At 40.8% G+C, this 19,884-nt stretch overlaps 2 protein-coding genes across 2 annotated transcripts; one reads left to right on the top strand and one right to left on the bottom strand.

The window, feature by feature from the left end:
* Window positions 1-4,102: 4,102 nt before the first annotated feature.
* On the bottom strand, window positions 4,103-13,689 carry cfap184 (cilia and flagella associated protein 184). Its single transcript, XM_029455463.1, has 3 exons — window positions 12,817-13,689; window positions 4,654-5,001; window positions 4,103-4,534 (listed from the first exon to the last, which is right to left on the bottom strand). The coding sequence occupies exons 1-3, from the start codon at window positions 13,561-13,563 to the stop codon at window positions 4,205-4,207; spliced, it is 1,425 nt and encodes a 474-aa protein (XP_029311323.1). The 5' UTR covers window positions 13,564-13,689; the 3' UTR covers window positions 4,103-4,204.
* On the top strand, window positions 13,578-19,016 carry tada2b (transcriptional adaptor 2B). Its single transcript, XM_029455459.1, has 2 exons — window positions 13,578-14,088; window positions 15,004-19,016. Exons 1-2 carry the CDS (start codon window positions 13,717-13,719, stop codon window positions 16,210-16,212), a joined length of 1,581 nt encoding a protein of 526 aa, XP_029311319.1. The 5' UTR covers window positions 13,578-13,716; the 3' UTR covers window positions 16,213-19,016.
* Window positions 19,017-19,884: the final 868 nt, after the last annotated feature.

Below are 19,884 nucleotides of genomic sequence, written 5' to 3'. Positions count from 1 at the left end.
TTTTAAACCTGATCTTTGACCACTAGGGACCAGAATATATCTGCACTTTTTTTATTCAGTTTTTTTTTTCAAAGCTATTTTTATATGTCCACTGAGGTGGACACTAGGCGTTTTTGTTTTCAACTAATACAATTATATATAAAAATGTGAAAACTATAAAATTATGTGTAAGAAAATGTGCATGCATATCCAAAACACGATTTAGGAATACTCTTTATTTCACGCTCCTGATTCGAGCAGATAGGAATACATGGAAAGAGTAGCCTACACTACTGTCCGCTAAAGTCTCTGTTATAGTAACTGTTCTTACACTGACCAAAAATATAAATGCAACACTCTTGTTTTTGCTCACATTTTTCATGAGCTCAAATTAAAGATCTAAGACTTTTTCTAAGTACACAAAAGGCCTATTTCTCTCAAATATTGTTCACAAATTTGTTTAAATCTGTGTTAGTTACCTCACAGGTGTGGCATATCGAGATGCTGATTAAACAGCATGATTATTGCAGAGGTGTGTCTTAGGCTGGTCATAATAAAAGGCCACTAACGTGCAGTTAGTTAGGAATAACAAGGTTGAATCCTGTCGCCGGGAACCGGAACAAGTTTCAGCCTTGTAGCACTTAGCATTGTGAAGCTATGACCATATAGTACCTGTCCATATCCAATACCTTTGGCGTAGCTCTAAGGCAGTGTTTCTCAAACTTTTTCAGACCAAGGACCACTTAACCAATAAAAAAAACTCACGGACCACCTAACTCCCAAAATATCCAAAAACAATAGGCCTGCTTACCACTCAAACAATATATTATAAATGACAGCCTAATAATGAGCTTTATGTGACCTCTGTCACTCGTTCACACATTAAATCAACAATACAAATGCAACTACGGATTCTACAAGCATTTCGTTCATATGCGATTTAAACGGTGAATGCTGATAGATTTTACACATCATATGAAACGTAGACTACATTTATTACTGAGTTTATTTCCGTACAGAGCCGCAACTTACCCACAGCAAGATCATTTGCTACTGAGAGATACACAAAATGCAAACTGAGGGCGCCTTCGTCATGTGTTCTCTCAAGAAATCCTAAAGGTTTCCCAATGTAATCCTTGTGTTTCCTCTCAACATGTCGCTTGAGTTTGGCGGGTTTCATAGCCTCGTTCGTCAACGACTCATAGTACAAAACACAGTGGGGATTGGGATCCTCTTCATCTCCAGTCCAAAAAAATCCAAATTTGATGTAGTCGCTGTGATTGTTTCTCTTTACTTTAGCGCTGGACTTTCCGCGTTCAAGCCGAGTTTCACAGCTTTCAGTCGGGTGGAGGTTGGACGGCGAACCGCTCTCCTGGGACTCAGTAACACAAAACCACTGTCACAGCAGATTTTTGATTTAATTTTCCCTATCTACAGCCATCGATCCATCTTGTCAGTTGACCACGCAGCTCATCTATGATGTAAGATCAGAAAACTAACCTGCGTAGCTACGCTACATCTATGCTACACTCTAGTCCAGGGGTCACCAACCTTTTTGATACTGAGAGCTACTTCAAGGGTACTGAATAATACAAGGGCGACTTGTTTGATACAAACTTCCTGAATAACATAGTTGTAGGTTCACCTTTAATGATAATATCATTAATAATCATAATAATATATGTGAAGAGACTGTCTGAAGAGAAACGGTGCCAGAACCGTTCCTTGGGGGGCCCCCGTGCTGCAGACAGTCGTGTCAGAGTGACACTCCCGGTCCTCGCGTACTGTGGACGGTTGGTGAGGTAGTCCAGGATTCAGCTGGTGAGGTGATGATCCACCCCAGAGCACTCCAGCTTGTCCCCCAGCAGCCTGGGTTGAATGGTGTTGAAGGCACTGGAGAAATCAAAGAACATGATTCTCACAGTGCCGCTCAGTCTTCTCCAGGTGAGAGAGGGATCTCTGCATCAGGTAGATGACAGCGTCATCCACCCCGATGCCAGGTTGGTAGGCGAACTGAAGTGGGTCCATCGATGGTCTCACAAGGGGTCGAAGATAGCAAGGACCAGACTCTCCAGGGTCTTCAGCTGCGATTTCAGCACCACCGGTCTATAGTTGTTGAAGTCCTTGGGGTGGGGTGGGGGTGTAGATATAGATCTGTCCACTTCCAATAACTTTCAATAGAGCCAAGGTTATTGGAAGTGGACAAGCATATGTAGATGTAGATCTGTCCACTTCCACCGTGGCTTGGACGAATCTCCATCCATGGAGCACAAAGTGACTCACCAATGTGGTAAGTATTTGTTTCTTTCTTAAAATATTGTGTCTATGTTGAGTGAACTTTACTAATATGGTGTTGCCAGTCTCACCTACATATTGTATTCCACATTGTTTACAGGTGATCAGGTAGACACAATGTTTAGAGTGTGGGCCACCCCGATCATGTGATTTGAACACATTGTTGTTGTGTTTATTGCGCAACCAGGTTTGGTGCTGAAAAAATTCCCTGTGAGCCCTAATTACTGGGGTCTGCAAGGGTTGGATCTTGGCCATGACTAGGTAAGTATGAAGGTTTCTATTTTTTCTGAAAGCTGCAATGATTCTGTGTTCTTGCAAAATCTCAGTTCCTCCTATGATCTATTGAAAGTTGTTTTTGATGACTCTGTCACCACATATTCTCAATCAGCTGTTAAATTAGTCAAAGGGACAATACTGAGGTGATCAGCTGGGGTTTGGTCTGCTGGAAAGTTTTGAAAGACTTTCTAACAAAGGAGCGAGAGTAACCCCTTGTGGCCAACAGAGTTATGGTAGCCTGTTTAAAGTCCTCTTTGTCACTACATATTCTGTGAAATCTCAGCAGCTGAGACGTCACTAGACCCGCATAGGTGTGTTTCGGATGGTGGCTTGTTTTGTGGAGCAGAGCGTGAGTATCCGTTTCCTTGAAGAACACTTTGATGTCCAGTGTGCTGTTGTGGGGGAAATTAGGTCCCTTATATGTGGTAGTGTCGAGGAAATCCACCGAGGTAGAGCTGGTGGTGGATTTCAGTGAGATGGATTTATTGTGTGTGTTCAGTGTATTCAGAAATTGGTCAAAATCCTCCTTGGAATGTGGCCACAGGGTTAGGGTTTAGGGTTAGGTAGGGTTGGGGTTTGAATCCTATTCTTCCCATGAGGTATGTATCTCTCATATAAATATTTTTGTGTCACACACTGTAATAAATTGATCGATTGATCTTTAAACAAGCTCGAGTGCCCGCGATGTTTCGGTCTATTTTAACCTTCATCAGGCTGGCTTGTTCGGAGGAGTCCGTAATTTCGGATAGGTGGCAGCTGTGTATAATTGTTCCACAGTAATTGTATTAAAAAATGAGTTGTGCCGTGTTTGTGGTCCAAGTCATGTTGTCTGTTTCAGTAAAAAATGTGTCTGCTGGAATTAATGGGATGGTGTTGTGTTGTTTGGACAATGCGTTGTTTATGACTATAAGATTATGCTGTTATGTTTGGGTGAGGTGCGGTGAAAAGTTAAGCAGAGGGAAGTGTATGGAGGCATGGGGAAAGGAAATGGGTTAGGGTTAGGTATTTATAGATTGATGATTCCCCCGCTTCGTCCGTCGACTGGGCGGTTTGGGATAGGGAATCAAAGGCAATGCACTGGCCGCCTCACGTCTTTCAGCAGCCCCCGTTCCAATATCTTACGCCTGTTAGTTTTTGTCATGTAGATACCCCTTCTTTTGGGTTTAATCTGTGACATTATTATTATATTATATAATATATTCTCTTTACATTGTTTTTGTTATTATTTACGTCTTAAGTTGTAAAGGTTGGTGCTAATATTCAATTTGGTTACCAGCCCGTACCTAATAGGGAGACACTAAACAACGGAGAGAACTCTTTGTGGCAGCTGAGCCGACCACAGTTCGTGCCTTCCAAAAGGGCTAGGGTTATGGTTACGCCATTTATTTTGTATTTTTTTAGAATACACGTATTACTTGTGTATTCTTGCGTATTACTTACTAATTGTTGAACCCTTTAACAATTTGGTGTGTTCGCTTAAACTCTTTGTTACCCATTGTATTGTACAATGTAGTAAATATCCAAAGAAAAGCAATGAAACAAAGGCTGAACATTTGGACTCAGATTTTTATTTTTGACTTTTTGCTGCATCTGGCTATTTGCTGTAATCTTTTTTAAATCATGATTGTATAGGCTTTTAACAATTATTTCAACATCACAATTTTACAATAATGCATGGATCAGACTTCTTTTTCCATCTGCCATAACTGAGGACAATATCAGCTTGCCGGCACTTCAGATCCTCCAGTTTTTCCTCCATGTAGTCAGAGGCGTCCACAGTGTCTTCAAAGTCCCGCAGCAGGACCCTGTTCCCCAGCAGTCCCCGATGCTCCTTAAGCCTCAGGTTGTCTTTCTGCAGGCCTCTGCGTGCTTGCCTAGTCCTTATTAAGAGGTCCCTCTTCCCGGCCACCATGGCCAGCTTCTCCCGCTTGGCTTGAACCTCCATTTCACTCCAGAACAGTTTCTCCTTTACGTTTGACAGGAGCTGATAGAGCAAAAGAAAACACAATGTTGACTCAATTACTTATTCACAGAAATCCTATTTTGTGAACAACTACAGAAATGACTTTGTCGCAATCTGTACCTGTGGATTCTTCAACCTACCTCCAAGTTGCAGCTGATTTTTATCTTTATCTTTAAAGATTCCTCATTTTGCTTTTCAGTGTGTTTTTTCAGCTCTAGCCTCTCAGCCTGCAGCTGCTCATACTGGAGATCTAGGGGGTCCCTGGCATGTTTTTCCCCTTCACAGAGCTCTGCCTCCAGCCTGTGAATGTTGAACCTCAGCTTGATGTGCTTGAGGCGCAGCTTGATGAGCTTGTGCTGCAGAAGCTTCTCTGTTGCCAAGGTTGCCTCCACTTTGGTCTGAGCAGCTTGTTTACCTAGGCGTCTGCTCAGTACTCTCACAGCTACATCCTGCTTCAGGGCTACGAACGCTCGCCATTCATTCTCCACCTGAGGAAATTCGGCACCATCAGTAAACCATAACACTTAATCAACACCTAATAGGTATGTTTTTTTTAAATTGTATTGTTATTGACTCACTTATTGAAATTACCATAGACTGTTTAAAATAGGAAATTCACATCATCATCAAATTCACATTAACCAGCTCTTATTTTGAAGTCAGTTCTTTCATGCTCTTACCGTAATGCCTGCTGTATACACACACACCGCAAAACAACATGGGGGCTAATTTGACTGTCTTTTTCTAAGTGGAGGGTGGGTTGCCTGCAGTGGGGCTGTGGCGACATCGCCATACATGAGCAACCCAGCCGATTAATCGAGAAATCCAGTTTACCAGGCTTTGTGGGTGTGACTTTTTTGCCACGTCATCGCCATTAATATCAAGTCAAAACGTTTATATATACAGTGGGTTCAGAAAGTATTCAGACCCCTTCAATTTTTACACATTTTGGTATGTTACAGCATTATGCTAAAATTGTTTAAATACATTTTTTCCCTCATCATTCGACACTTGATACCCCATAATGACAAAGCAGAAAACAGAATTTTAGAATTTTTTGCAAATGTATTAAAAATAAGAAACTTAAATTTCACATTGACATAAGTATTCAGACCCTTTACTCAGTACTTAGTTTAAGCACTTTTTGTAGCAATAACAGCCTCAAGTCTTCTTGGGTATGATGCAACAAGCTTTGCACATCTGGATTTGGGGATTTTTTCCATTCTTTCTGCAGATCCTCTCACCTCTGTCAGGTTGGATGGGGACCGCCGATGGACCGCCATTTTCAGGTCTCTCCAGAAATGTACAATTGAGTTCAAGTCCGGGCTCTGGCTGGGCCACTCAAGGACATTAACAGAGTTCTCCCTAAGCCACTCCTGCATTGTTTTGGCCGTGTGCTTAGGATCGTTGTCCTGTTAGAAGGTGAAATGTCGGCCCAATCTGAGGTCCAAAGTGCTCTGGAGTAGGTTTTCATTCAGGATCTCCCTGTACTTTACTCCATTCAGCTTTCCGTCGACCCTGACTAGTCTCCCAGTCCCTGCCACTGAAAAACCACAGCATGATGCTGCCACCAGCATGCTTCACCGTTGGTATGGTATTGCACAGGTGATGAGCGGTGCCTGTTTTCCTCCAGACGTGAAGTTTAGAATTGAGGCCAAACAGTTCAATCTTAGTTTCATCAGACCAGATAATCTTGTTTTTCACAGTCTGAGCATCCAAGCGGCTTTCATGTGTTTTGCACTGAGGTGTGGCTTCTGTCTGGCCACTCTGCAATACAGCCCAGATCGATGGAGTGCTTCTGGAAGGTTCTCCCATCTCCACAGAGGAGCTCGGTCAGGGTGACCATTGGGTTCTTGGTCACCTCTCTAATCAAGGCCCTTCTCCCCGATTGCTCAGTTTGGACGGGCAGCCAGCTCTAGGAAGAGTCTTAGTTGTTCCAAACTTCCTTCCATGTCAGAATGATGGAGGCCACAGTGTTCTTGGGAACCTTTTAAGCAGCAGACATTTTTTTGTAGCCTTCCCCAGCTCTGTGCCTCGACACAATCCTGTCTCTGAGCTCCACAGGCAATTCCTTTGACCTCATGGTTTGGTTTTTGCTCAAAAATACATTCTGAACTGTGGGACCTTATATAGACAGGTCTTTCCAAATCATGTCCAATTAATTTAATTTACTACAGGTGGACTCCAAACAAGGTGTAGGAACATCTCAACGATGATCAATAGAAATTGGATGTTTCTGAGCTTAATTTCAAGTGTCACTGCAAAGGGTCTGAATACTTATGTCAATGTGAAATTTCAGTTCAGTTTGACTCTGAATGCTGTTGAAACACAAGGTATAAAGATTAGATTTGTATATTTTATAGAGTACAAAATTATTAACCAAAAATAGTTTACAAGAGCATAGATACAACCTCTTAATTGTTCTCTCAAAGTGCACCGTACTGATGTAATTAACTTTAAAATGTACAAAATCTTCTTGCGGCCTCGGAACCTCTAGTGCATGGGTGTCAAACTCAAGGCCCGCGAAAATATGATATCTCTATCATAACTGGCCCGCCGTTAAACATAGCGTTTTTAGTCTGATGCTTTGATTAATTTCAATAAAGACTGCACTATTAACAAACTAATATTTTATTTAAATTAAATTAAATTAAATTAAATTGTGGTCTTACCTTTACTTATGAAATCTTCCATTTTTTGCCGTCAGTCAGAGAAACAAACTAAACTAAACAGTGCTACAGTGCACCTGACTCTGATGTTAGCTAGCAGTAGCTTGTTGGCGATTACCGTCTCTGCGTAGAAGAGCAGCAACACGAACCTGTGGGCTCACATGCGCCCTCTTCAGTGAAAAAACACCAGGTGACTGTGGTTTTATGTCACATCAGCAAGAATAAATATGTTACACACATACATTAACTAGACAATGGAAAGTCAGGACGTATAATGAAAGTGTCTGTAAACATTATTGGTGACATACAGAGAGATAGCAACAGGCACGCGCCAAATGCATGCGCTCAACCTAGTTTGCGAGGGATTGCGCAATTCGAGGGGAGGCTCAGCTCGTCGCTGCCTCAGCTCGCATCTCTCCTGTATCTGAACAGAGAATACGCAAATACTCTGCTTCCCCTGACCGCACGTCCCTGCTTTGGTCACTACATGTTTCCAAACACTGACAAACCATCTCCACCGCTATGTTCCCGACTGTGCATGCTGCTGATAAACTGAGCGACTTTGCAGCTCAGAAATAAAAATGTAATGCTTCAAGCTGCTCAGATGCTTTGCATGTTTAGAAGCAGGAGTCGTCTCACTGATGCACACCTTCACTCACTGAGGGTTTCCACAGCTAAGAACCCCAAACATTAAACTGGCAGCTAAGAAAAGATTCCAAACATCTGGGTCTGACACATGTGCATACTCTGAGAATGTAGCCTACCTAAATATGTTCCATTTCTTTTTGCACTTTATCCAATATGTCTATCCTGTTCAATAAATGTGGACCGTGTTTGGCCCTTGACGTAGTCCCAGTTTTTAATTTTGGCCCTCTCTGTGAATGAGTTTGACACCCCTGCTCTAGTAAGTCCGAATTCAACCCACAATAGTCTCAATCAAGTGGGAAAAAGTGAACATCTTTGACATAACGTCAACACTGTAGCCTCTTCACATTCTGTTGATAATGTAAGTACCTTTTTTGAATGTTTAAACTTAAATTCTAGCCATATCTTACACACCTTTAAGCATAAACTTAGTGTCTTTCTCAACGGGGGCGGTTCAGAGAAGCAATATTTTAGAAAGGGGGGCGTTCACGTGTCTTTGGGGGGCGTTTGTGTGTACGGCCAGCGAGGTAATTCATAAACACACGCAAAAAATTACTCCGAAAAAGTAAATCCAAATCTAGTCAGCAATAGAATAAAACAGGCGACTGACCATGGACCATGGCCATGGTTAGGGTCCTTGAACACAACACAACACGAGCGGAGCGTGTCATCATGTGGTCACATCATGTCAAAAAACTTCAATATTAAACGAAACTGTCATTGACATCAGTGAACGCAGCATGGCGAGTAACAAAGAGAAGGGTGGATGCGGAATGTTCCATGGCTTGCGGCCATGATAAAGGCTCTTGAGCGTCATTACAGGATGAAAACATGCTAAACTGCACGAGCAGAAAGGACGAGTGAGGATTTTTGACTCGCTCAGTTTATCAGCAGCACTTTGTAGTTCTCTCCTCTCCTTCCCTCCGCTCTGTCTCTGACTGGAGTTGTTCGCGAAACAGAGCAGAGGAGAGAATGTGAACGCGCAAAGCAACGCAGTAAACATGGAAACGTGCGCATAAATTAGATAAATAACTTAAGCGTTTAGTTTATTTAATAAAAGAGCACCTGTTCAATGTGAAAAGTGACTTGTCATTTGGCGCTATATATTTAAAAAAAAACTGAATTTCAGGAGGAAACGTTGGGGGGGAGGCAGTGCCTCAGACTTTTTCCTTTGTGCTCGTTTATTGTTGGAACACTTGAGAGTGCAAATTGTTTTGCATTTCTGAGGCTGCTGTGTTTAACACCAATTACAGTTTGAATGTCTGACCCGTTTCTGACTGGCTGCAGTCTATGGCACCGATTAAAGTTTGAATCTCAAACTTCTTACCGTTGCATTTGCTTGAATAAAATGGCTTTGTTTGCTCCCTGGATACATGGCATATTAGGGCAATTGAAGGTAAAAACAACAACAACAACAAAATATTTAGATAATAATATATTATTATTTAGAAATGTTATTATATAACTTCAATCTCAGAGTTATTATAATAACACAAAATAGCAGCCTAATGATAAGAAAATGATTATAAGAATTTAAATACTAAATTAATATAATCAATATGTAATATAAATAATAAATACTAAGAATAATCATCAGAATAAAACAAACCTGGATAATGGATAGGGGGGGCGCTGGTCCAAAAAAGGTTGAGAACCACTGCTCTACGCTCTATATAACACATCAATTACAATTTGCATTTTTTCCTCTACAAAGCCAATAGGCCCTTTTCACAGCAGCCAGCATGTCATTGCAGAGTAAACACGGATGTAATTAATAACAATAATAATGGCCCTGTTCCATACATGTTAAAATGGCTGCTGAAAAAAGGTCCTATTGATGAAAGAAAGTTCTGTAGGCATGTTCGGCTATGCTGTTCTTTTAACACCCATTAAGACATGTAATGATGTGTCTTAATTCCATATGAATTAAAACTAAAAGAACGCTAATATGACAACACCTGCACAATGCAACCGTTCCATCAGAGATTCGGGCTTCTAGACTGGAGCAGAATTGAGGAGCTAAAGAGGTCTGGTAAACTAATTTCTTTCTAACTCCACACCCCCAGATCTATTTTAAAAGGGTTAGGTTTTGCCCAAACTGACGCTGACTCAAGTGACATCACTTGAGGGCATTATTTCACACAGCTCCCTCTGGAAACACTAAAGGCTTTATACAACTTTTTCACACATCATTTAGTAGCCTACTCTCCAACACCCTGACTTAAATTGGTGGAGTTCCCCTTTAACCCTTTGACACACAAGCTATGTAAACCCCTTCTAATGCGCAACATGGGTCTAAAATAATCCGTATAGGTTTCCTGTGATTTCATGCATGGTTCAGTGTTTCTTTGCTATATTTTTGGAAATCAATTTATTTAATCTATTATTATTATTGTTGATTACCAAAAATCATTATTTTCATTTTCCCTTTATTAATTTATGAACTAAAACTGTTTTTGTATTACTACATCAGGTTTACACACATGGGTCTAAAAAATGACCCGTGTGTGTAAAGTGTGATAACAATGAAAAAAAGACATAATATAATAATAATGTTGTTAAGAATAAGTATTATAGCAGTGGTTTGGACCAAACAACACATTTAATATTAAAAATCTTTATGACTTTGTTCACACTCACACATAACATACATCATACAGCCGATAACACTGAGATATTGAACTGTTAGTGTATCTGTAGTGTAACTGTAGTGAACTGTGGTGAATGTATAAAATGAATGAAGCAAATAATAGAAAAGAAAACTGATTAAATAAAAACATATGGGAACAGAGCAAACTGCCATCTCAGTGCACACATGCCTCACAGATGACACTCACATGTTTGTGCTCCTTCACGGGGCTGTTGCACCTTTTGGGTCTTTGGGTCTTGTCTGTAATAATAATAATAATAATAATAATGTAATAATAATGATGACAGGCAGTATGTCTGGCTTGTTCTGGTGAAGAGTCTCCACAATGCTCAGGTTCTTCTCCAGGAGCTTCTCAGCCAGAGGGATACTGAAGAAGTTGACCATTGTGATTGTCATTTGTGAGGCATGTATGTGCATGGAGGGCACGCCCCACCTCCAAAAGGACATTACAGGGGCAATGGAAAGATGTGGGCTAAAAAGAACAAACGCAGCCACCACCCAGCTACAGGAGGACATCTGACAGGAGGAACAAATGAAGAGGAAGATCAGCACAGCTGCCAAAGACCCAAAAGGTGCAACAGCCCCGTGAAGGAGCACAAACATGTGAGTGTCATCTGTGAGGCATGTGTGCACTGAGATGGCAGTTTGCGCTGTTCCCATATGTTTTTATTTAATCAGTTTTCTTTTCTTTTCTTTGCTTCATTCATGTTAGACATTCACCACAGTTCACTACAGTTACACTACAGATACACTACAGATACACTAACAGTTCAATATCTCAGTGTTATCGGCTGTATGATGTATGTTATGTGTGAGTGTGACAAAGTGACAAAGTCATAAAGATTTTTAATATTAAATGTGTTGTTTGGTCCAAACCACTGCTATAATAATTATTCTTAACAACATTATTATTATAGTATGTCTTTTTTTCATCGTTATCACACTTTACACACACAGGTCATTTTAGACCCATGTGTGTAAACCTGATGTAGTAATACAAAAACAGTTTTAGTTCATAAATTAAGAAAGGGAAAATAATGATTTGTGGTAATCAACAACAAGATATTTAATGAATACTTGGAATAATAATATATTAAATAAATTGATTTCCAAAAATATAGCAAAGAAACACTGAGCCATGCATGAAATCACATAGGAAACCAATACGGGTCATTTTAGACCCATGTTGCGCATTAGAAGGGTAGTGATACAAAACTGATTTTTATTCAAAAAGTAAGAAAGTAAAAATGAAAATAAGAATTTGTGATGATCAAAAACAAGTTAATTGAGGAATTCCTGGAATTCTGAAAGATTAAAGTAATTTATTGCAAAGATATTTACAATTAAAACTCACTCGGGTCTATTTGGACCCATGTTGTGCATCAAAGGGTTAAGGCTCGTACATTTTTCCGCGTTGCGCGTCCGCGGGCCAATGCGAGTCCGCCGATGTGCACGCGGTTCCATTCATACTACAATTGAGGGTCTGCTTACGCGCGCATTTCCCGTTCCTGTTGGGGACGGAGTCGTTAAGTCGCTTGCCAGAAGTTCACAGCCATTTGAATAGCGATATTTCTTTAAAGACGAATTCTATTCATGTTGGATTATCGACATGAATATAATTCGTCTTTAGGCCGTAACGGCAAATGTCCTCACACAACCTATCTTCAAAACAATCATGACGTGACGTGATTGACGCTATCATTTGCTGTGTGTTGTGTTGGTTACAGAATCTGCAGACATTTCCTTCTGTTGTAGAATACCACCATTTCATTTAATTCGCCGTGCATAAATGTTTTCCACCATAACAAAACACACGTGTAAATGACAAACAGCTGTTTGCGCTTACATCCTTTACATCCAACAAAAGGACCATTTGACCTATATACCTGATGGGACCAGGTATATAGGACATCCAATATCCACAAACAGAATAACATTTCTGGTTACTCCAACACAATATTCGGCTCTTAGAAGTGCACCAGGGACACTTCAACATGTAGAATACAGGGGGCCGGGATCGATCCGCAGACCTTCCTATTAGTGGACGACCGCTTGACCACATACTACAATCAAAACCTATTTAGAATTAGCTTGTAATTGAAAATTGAGACTAATATATAACCTTTAAAAGAATCATCCTAACAATGTTCTTTATAAATCCTTTATAAATGTTAGGCCTAATTTTAGTTCTACAGTAATTTTTTTTTTTATCTTGTTTTATAATATTTTATTATAATACTTTACATAATTAAACAAAACTTTTGTCCACTTTCCATTATTTAAGGCAACATTTTAGAACAGTGTAGAAAACCTGCACAGACCCTGACAATAAGACCAACCTTGTCCAGTTTCTCTTGGGAAATGAACCTCAGCTCCTCTGCCTGCTGCTGAGCTGTCTCTGTATCAGCGGTAAGCTGCTGCTTCAGGTCAGTCAGGATGTTAATGCACTTCTCATACCCCTTTAGTTGCTCTGACACCTGTATCTCCCTGTCCAGCTGGGCGTCGTCCCCGTCCTTCTTACGGAATAACTCTGTCAGCTTCATTTGCAGCAGGCTGCGACGCTGGCTGGCTTTATCTCTGTCTGCACACAGCTGCATGTATTCTGCATAGTTGATTTGTTCTTTGTCTGCAGGCGCAGAACTGGGTTCCTCTTCTTCAGCCTCCTCTTCCCCCTGTGTAGGATTGGTGTTCTGTCTCCCCGGGGTCTCAAGAGGCAGTCTCGGAGGTCCATCGTTATCATTGCTGTTGATTTCAAAAACAACACTCTCCTTGTGAGACATTGGCTGTTCATTGAGTACATTTATCTTCACATCCAAGTCTTCACTTGTGGTGATGTAATCGACACTCGGGAACTCTTTTCCACTGCTCTCTTCTGGCTCAGAGGTAGCTGCTTTCTCAGTATGGGCTTCTTCAGCGGCTTTCATACTTTCAGAGTTTTCTTCATCATGATCTGATTCAGCTATTTCAGCTGGGACGCCTTCCTTTTCATTTCCATTAACAGTAATAGGAGAATTGTCCTCCTCATTGGAGGAATCTGCTGACACCGCCCAATTATACTTCACCTCATTTTCTGTCTCTCCATCCATTGTCAATAGAAAAAGAATACCCAAAAATATGATTTAATTTCTCTATAGCTAGAAGGCTTGTGCACGTCTGCAGTCAATGAAGCTGTTCGTTTGGTTTCGGTTGTCCTGGAAACTGGGATCGGGAGCCAATCGGAGGCGCTTTGACCTCTACTCATGAATATTAACAAGCAGGATGTGAGTAGGCCGCGCAGCGATGATCACATTGCGCAGGCGCGCAGTTCTGCCTCCAACAACAAGAAGCAGGAGCCAGGCAACATGGCCGACCTGGGGAAGAAGTACTGCGTTAACTGCCTTGCAGATGTTACAAACCTGCGGCTTCGCTGCACCGACTGTCCCGATATCGAGCTGTGTCCAGAGTGCTTCTCGGCGGGCGCAGAAATCGGTAATCACCGGAGATGGCATGGCTACCAGCAGGTCGACGGCGGTCGGTTCTCTCTCTGGGGTCCCGAGGCAGAGGGAGGATGGACTAGCAGGGAAGAGCAGTCGCTACTCGATGCTATCGAGCAATATGGGTTTGGAAACTGGGTACATCACTTTTTAAGTTACTTAAAAATGTATGTTCCCTCTACAATAGGCCTACACCATATACGCATAAGCTAGTTGTGTTAAAAGTACTTAGAAAATGAGTGAAAGTTGGCTGGTAGCGATAATATTTTGGTAACGTTAATGACCTTTATGACAATCCATTTATTTTCGTACTGTCGTAAGCGTTGGACGACTGAGTATTAAATGCATGTTGGACGAGAAGTACCCACAAATATGAGTGCATTGTGACTTTAAATAATACAAATGGGATTTTCCTTGAAAGAAGAGCACCATTTAAACCAATTCAACATTCATGCAACATTTAGTTGAGTTAACTACTGCACTGGCGAGCTAATAGTGCAGGACAGAAAGGACAACAATAGACGCAGCAATTGAACTAAAACTATATGTATATTATGCCAAGAAATATGCCATAAACTTAAAACAAATATAGCTTGCTAAAGGGTTACAATTCGAGCTTTGAATAATCCCATATTGGAATATGGTAAACAACTAAATTAATTACAAAGATACCCATAAGATCACATGTAAGTATACATTAAAGTCTCAAAGGTTACCATTTAAGAGTTGGAGAGCCTCAGGGAATTAAGTTTTTTAAACTTTATCTTCTACATATGTTGACCACTTTTTACATGTTCGGAAGACTTGCTAAGCATGAACTTAAAGACTTTCTAGGTTACATTACCGATTCAGTAGATTTAAGAGTAAGTGTATCAACTAAATACTGTCTTAATGTTGGTATTAAATTACATAGTTATTTCCTGGAAACTTACTTGGACATTTTCAGGAAATGACTAAGCCTTAACATAAAATGTTAAAAGAGAATCGTGAATTTCCTAGAGCCCAGGGGGATGTCCTCAGATTCCTTGTTTTGACATTTGTGTTGTCTTTCAGGAGGACATGGCCGCTCACGTTGGAGCATCCCGAACTCCTCAGGAAGTAATGGAACACTATGTCACCATGTATATCCATGGAAACCTGGGTAAGGCCTGCATCCCTGACAGCATTCCCAACCGAGTGACTGACCACACCTGCCCAAGCGGGGGGCCCCTGTCGCCTAGCCTCACCACCCCGCTCCCTCCGCTGGATATCAGCCTCGCTGACCAGCAGCAGCTTGGCTACATGCCACTACGTGACGACTATGAGATTGAATACGACCAGGATGCGGAAAAGCTCATCAGCGGGCTGTCTGTGAACTACGACGACGAGGATGTGGAAATTGAAATGAAACGTGCCCACGTGGACATGTATGTGCGCAAGCTTAGAGAACGCCAGCGGCGTAAGAACATCGCCCGAGACTACAACCTAGTGCCTGCGTTCCTGGGCAGAGACAAGAAAGACAAGGAGAAGGAGAAACCAGGAGTGCTGGGTGTCATAGGTACTGCTGGTGGAGTAGGTGGGGCAGGAGCTGGAGGTGGCACAATTGGATCAGGTTCCACAACAGCAGCAGGATCAGGTCCTGTTCCCAGTACGTCCAAAAGAAAGATCACCAAGGAAGAGAAGGAGCAGCGGGTCAGACTGCGGGGGCTCTGTCAGTTCATGGCCCATCGGGAATTTGAAGACTTCTTTGAGAACTTGCATAAAGAGCGTGTTTTAAGGGCCAAGGTGCGTGAGCTGCAGCGCTATCGCCGCAACGGCATCACCTGCCTGGAAGAGTCTGCTGAATATGAAGCTGCGCGCCACAAACGGGAGAAACGCAAGGAGAACAAAAGTGTGGTCACCTCCAAACGAGGCAGCGGAGGAGGGGGCGGGCTTAGCTCTGGGATTGGACTCGGGGGAGGAGCTGGGGGGGGAGGCATTTCTGCAGGATTGGGGTTGGGAGGTGGCATCAAGGAAGAGGGCAAAGATGGTGAGTTTTCTGCCATCGAAAATCTGACAGGCTTTGAGCTGCTGTCAGACAGGGAGAAGGTGCTATGTAACTCTCTGAACCTCAGCCCAGCACGCTACCTGACTGTCAAAACCATCATCATTAAAGATCACCTGCAGAAAAGGCAAGGCATCCCGGCCAAGAGCCGGCTGCCCAGTTACCTGGACAAGGTCCTCAAGAAGCGCATTCTCACCTTCCTCACGGAAAGTGGCTGGATATCCCGAGATGCCTCTTAGCAATCCATCTTTGGTCAGGAAGTAATAAGTTGATGATCGCTGATTTGCTATGAGCTGCGTTGGCATAACTGTCGTTTTTTCAAAGGTTGTAAATATGTACATTGCAAAGAAAGAGGATGCCCCACTGGAAAAAAAAATATATTTTCATACCAGGGCTAGGAAGAAAAATAAGCCTATATTTTTACATTTGGAAAGGGATGGGGATGAAAAACAATTCTGTGGGTTCAAAGTAATAATAATACACAAATGTCCATATTATTACTACAAGAATGAGAACTGCAATTAACTAACAAGTATTAAATAGTTACAGAGACATTTTAGTTTTATTGCAAGAGGTTCATTGAAGATTTAAAATCCAAACATTGACCAGGCGAGGGTGAATATTTCCTGGAAATGTTTTACGAGTAGTAAATATTTGGGTGAATGTTTGACAGCATGGCATTGATGGGTGACAGAAACGATGACTGTTGTGATCGTAGATGTTTTTCAGGATTTCTCAAACTCTTTAACACATTTGATCAACTTTGTTAGCGGTTTCATCAGTTAAAGCTGGACTTAACTCTCAATTCTCTAAATGATTTGTTCCTTCTTATTACCTAAGTGGTAAGGAAAAGAAAAAGCAGCAGGGTTCAAATGTCATCTTGCTTTTTCTGGACTGAGTATTTGCCTGAAGGCAATTTGTACCAGGGTCCAACAGATAGGTTGACATAACATCAGCAGATGTCTAGCTCTATCGCTGATATACCAGTATTGGCACATATGTCGGCCAAAAAGCAACAAGAAATGTAAGTAAAGAAATGCCAAAGAATATTAAAAGATCATTTAGAGACTGTGTTCATTGCTCGGTCTGTCCACCAGAGCGAGCTGGCTTCAAAAATGCTGTATCAGTCAGGCTCTAATTTGTATTTTATTTATGTTTTTTAGTTTGTCACCTAAAATTAGTATTGAGGAGGAAATCTCTACTTTCTTAAATTGGCCCAACAACCTTTACTTTTACAGAAACGGTGCATTTTAGCACAGCTTTAAATGTTCTGCTGTCAACATGGTACATTACAGGTAGAGAAGTTGAATGTGCTAAGGGCATTAATCAATGACACTCAAATGCTTAGGTACAATTGTTTGGTTTTCTGTTAACCAAGTGTTTTTACAATGCAGGCTAATGGTATACATTTTCATCTTTTACACTTAGATGGCAGTAATCTGCCTCATTGTATGCATTTGAAATAGTCCTAACACCAAATCTCAGCCCTGTGGTTGACCACATCACATGCACACAGCTTCCCAGATCGTTACGTCTTTTTTGGGGGAAATTTAAATCGTTAGTAGCATTAGTTCTGTAGCGGTAGGCATTGCCTTAAAAGTAGAGCTTTGCCTTTTTTGTGGTCATCGAAAAGGAATGGCCTCCTCTTGAGTTTCTACCCTGAGATTGTGGATCAACTGTCGAGGGTGTAAATATTCTGCTATGGTCATCAGTCATGCTTAGTAATATTTCATCAATGTGGTGCTCCAAACCAATGTACCATTCCAGTCAAACTCTTCAGTTGAATTTAAAGGATAACTGTGGCAATATTTTATATTTCTCATTGTCAACAAATCCCATTAAAATAACCCAAATCAACAATTAATTGATTCAAAATATCAAATATTGTGTCTATCCAAAGCCTGATCCAAAGCCTTATTCCTTTGTGCCATAGAGTTCCATTGTCAATTAAAGGACATTGATGAGCCACAATGCTGCACTGGGTAACATGTTCCTTCATTACCATGAACACACACACACACACACACACACACAGTAGTTTATTTGGTCTCAATCCCACATACACAGTCCTGCCATAAACACTCGGCTGCAAATTAGTACACAACAAGTGCACTATTTGCTCCTGTTTGAGTATTGTTCCTAAAAACTACCGTTTAGGAGGTATACGGAGCCTTTTAAAAAAGAAGTATATATATTAATGAACCATTATAAGATTTTCATCTTCCGTAGGTAACGATGGGTAGTTAAAGTATTAAGAGGGGGATTAAGTTGTCTTTTTATGGGAATTGTTGACTATTAGAAAGAATTAGTAATATTTCCAAATGATCTTTTATTAAAAAGGATCTCTTCATCTAAGTGATTTTCAGTGAATTCAGCTTTTGTTTTTTTACTTGACTTTGGGTCTTAGTACATGATTTAGAAATCCGCTGACTATGTGGGGAACATTAATCTTTCCAACATTAATAACTGGTCACCTCCAGTATATAATTTTGTTTTTTTTTGCCATTGCGACTGCTAACATGTTCTGATTTGAGTTTGACGTATTAGTCAACTGCAGTGGGTGTATTGAAGATGCCGATTGATCAACAGGCCAGGCATTTTATGTAGACGCTGAGGGGAAAGTATGAACATCATATTGGTATAGTTAAAAAAGGGATAATTGTTGAGGTCAGAAGTCATCTGAACCATAATGTTTTAAAAAGGCTAGTTTTCAGCCTATAATCCAAACGCCGATCATGGTTGAACTGATTCTGAATATCACTTTTTCTTTCTTTCTTTAGATAACCTATATATTGTGATTTCTGTTTCAACAAATTCTTTTCAGATTGTGACAGTGAATCTTTTTGCATGTGCAACCAAATGTTCAACATTAGAAAATGGGTGTGTTTCGGTGTAAATGTCTCAAAGGAAAATATGGCAATTATATTTTATTTTCCCAGTGGGGAAATATTTGTACGGGGGATCTTGCGTACTTTACGTCACCAAATGTAGATAATTTTGTAAGATAAATTGAAATAAAACACCTAATTACTGACCTGTGAAATGTATAGTATTTTGTGTCATGAAAATGTTGATAACTTTTGTAATTAAAACAAAAAACGAATTTGGATTACAGAGAAGCATTTTCTGAAGATTTAGGCATAGTGATGGGATGCAGCTGTGCCATCTTTAATCTTGTTACCGGTCGGTAGCTCCATGGCTTAATTTACAAATCCGCAAACTAAAACAAAAGTCGAGAAATCTTGAAAGTAAATGGCGTTCCACTAAATTGGAAGAATCTCGTTTAGTCTGGTTAGATCATCTTAAAACGTATAAGAAGGCTCTCCGTAATGCCGAGAGCAGCTTATCACTCTTCCTTAATAGAAGAAAATAAGAACAACCCCAGGTTTCTTTTCAGCATCTGTAGCCAGGCTGACAGAGAGCCACAGCTCTACAGAGCCTTCTGTTCCTATATCTCTCAGTAGTGACGACTTCATGAGCTTCTTTAACGATACAATTATAATTATTAGAGACAAAATTAATCTCCTCCTGCCCTCAATTGGTAATGACTTAACTTCAACTGTTGGAATTTTAAAAACATCTGTAACTCCTGAAATATATCTAGACTGTTTTACTCCAATCAACCTTAACCAACTAACTTCAACAATCTCAGTCGTCTAAGCCATCAACCTGTCTTTTAGACCCGATTCCAACTAAAGTGTTTAAAGAGGTTTTACCCTTAATTAACACCTCGTTATTAAATATGATCAACCTGTCTCTATTATCTGGCTATGTACCACAATCCTTTAAAGTAGCTGTAATAAAACCACTTCTTAAAAAGCCTAGTCTTGATCCAGAGGTTTTAGCCAACTATAGGCCGATATCTAACCTTCCCTTTCTCGCTAAGATCCTTGAGAAAGCAGTCGCAAAAC

Source organism: Cottoperca gobio, chromosome 18 (genome assembly GCF_900634415.1).
Source record: "Cottoperca gobio chromosome 18, fCotGob3.1, whole genome shotgun sequence".
NCBI lineage: Eukaryota > Metazoa > Chordata > Actinopteri > Perciformes > Bovichtidae > Cottoperca > Cottoperca gobio.
The sequence above is the reverse complement of the archived record's forward strand: the minus strand, read 5'-3'. Positions and strand labels throughout refer to the sequence as shown.

What these genes read in the sequence shown, in the direction of transcription:
- cfap184 (XM_029455463.1), bottom strand. Translation starts at nt 13,563, where the DNA reads ATGGATGGAGAGACAGAAAATGAGGTGAAGTATAATTGGGCGGTGTCA. An exon ending in CCCAAGAGAAACTGGACAAG is followed by an intron (nt 5,002 to 12,816) that starts GTTGGTCTTATT and finishes GAATTTCCTCAG; the next exon opens with GTGGAGAATGAATGGCGAGC. An exon ending in AAATCAGCTGCAACTTGGAG is followed by an intron (nt 4,535 to 4,653) that starts GTAGGTTGAAGA and finishes TTGCTCTATCAG; the next exon opens with CTCCTGTCAAACGTAAAGGA.
- tada2b (XM_029455459.1), top strand. Translation starts at nt 13,717, where the DNA reads ATGAATATTAACAAGCAGGATGTGAGTAGGCCGCGCAGCGATGATCAC. An exon ending in AATATGGGTTTGGAAACTGG is followed by an intron (nt 14,089 to 15,003) that starts GTACATCACTTT and finishes GTTGTCTTTCAG; the next exon opens with GAGGACATGGCCGCTCACGT.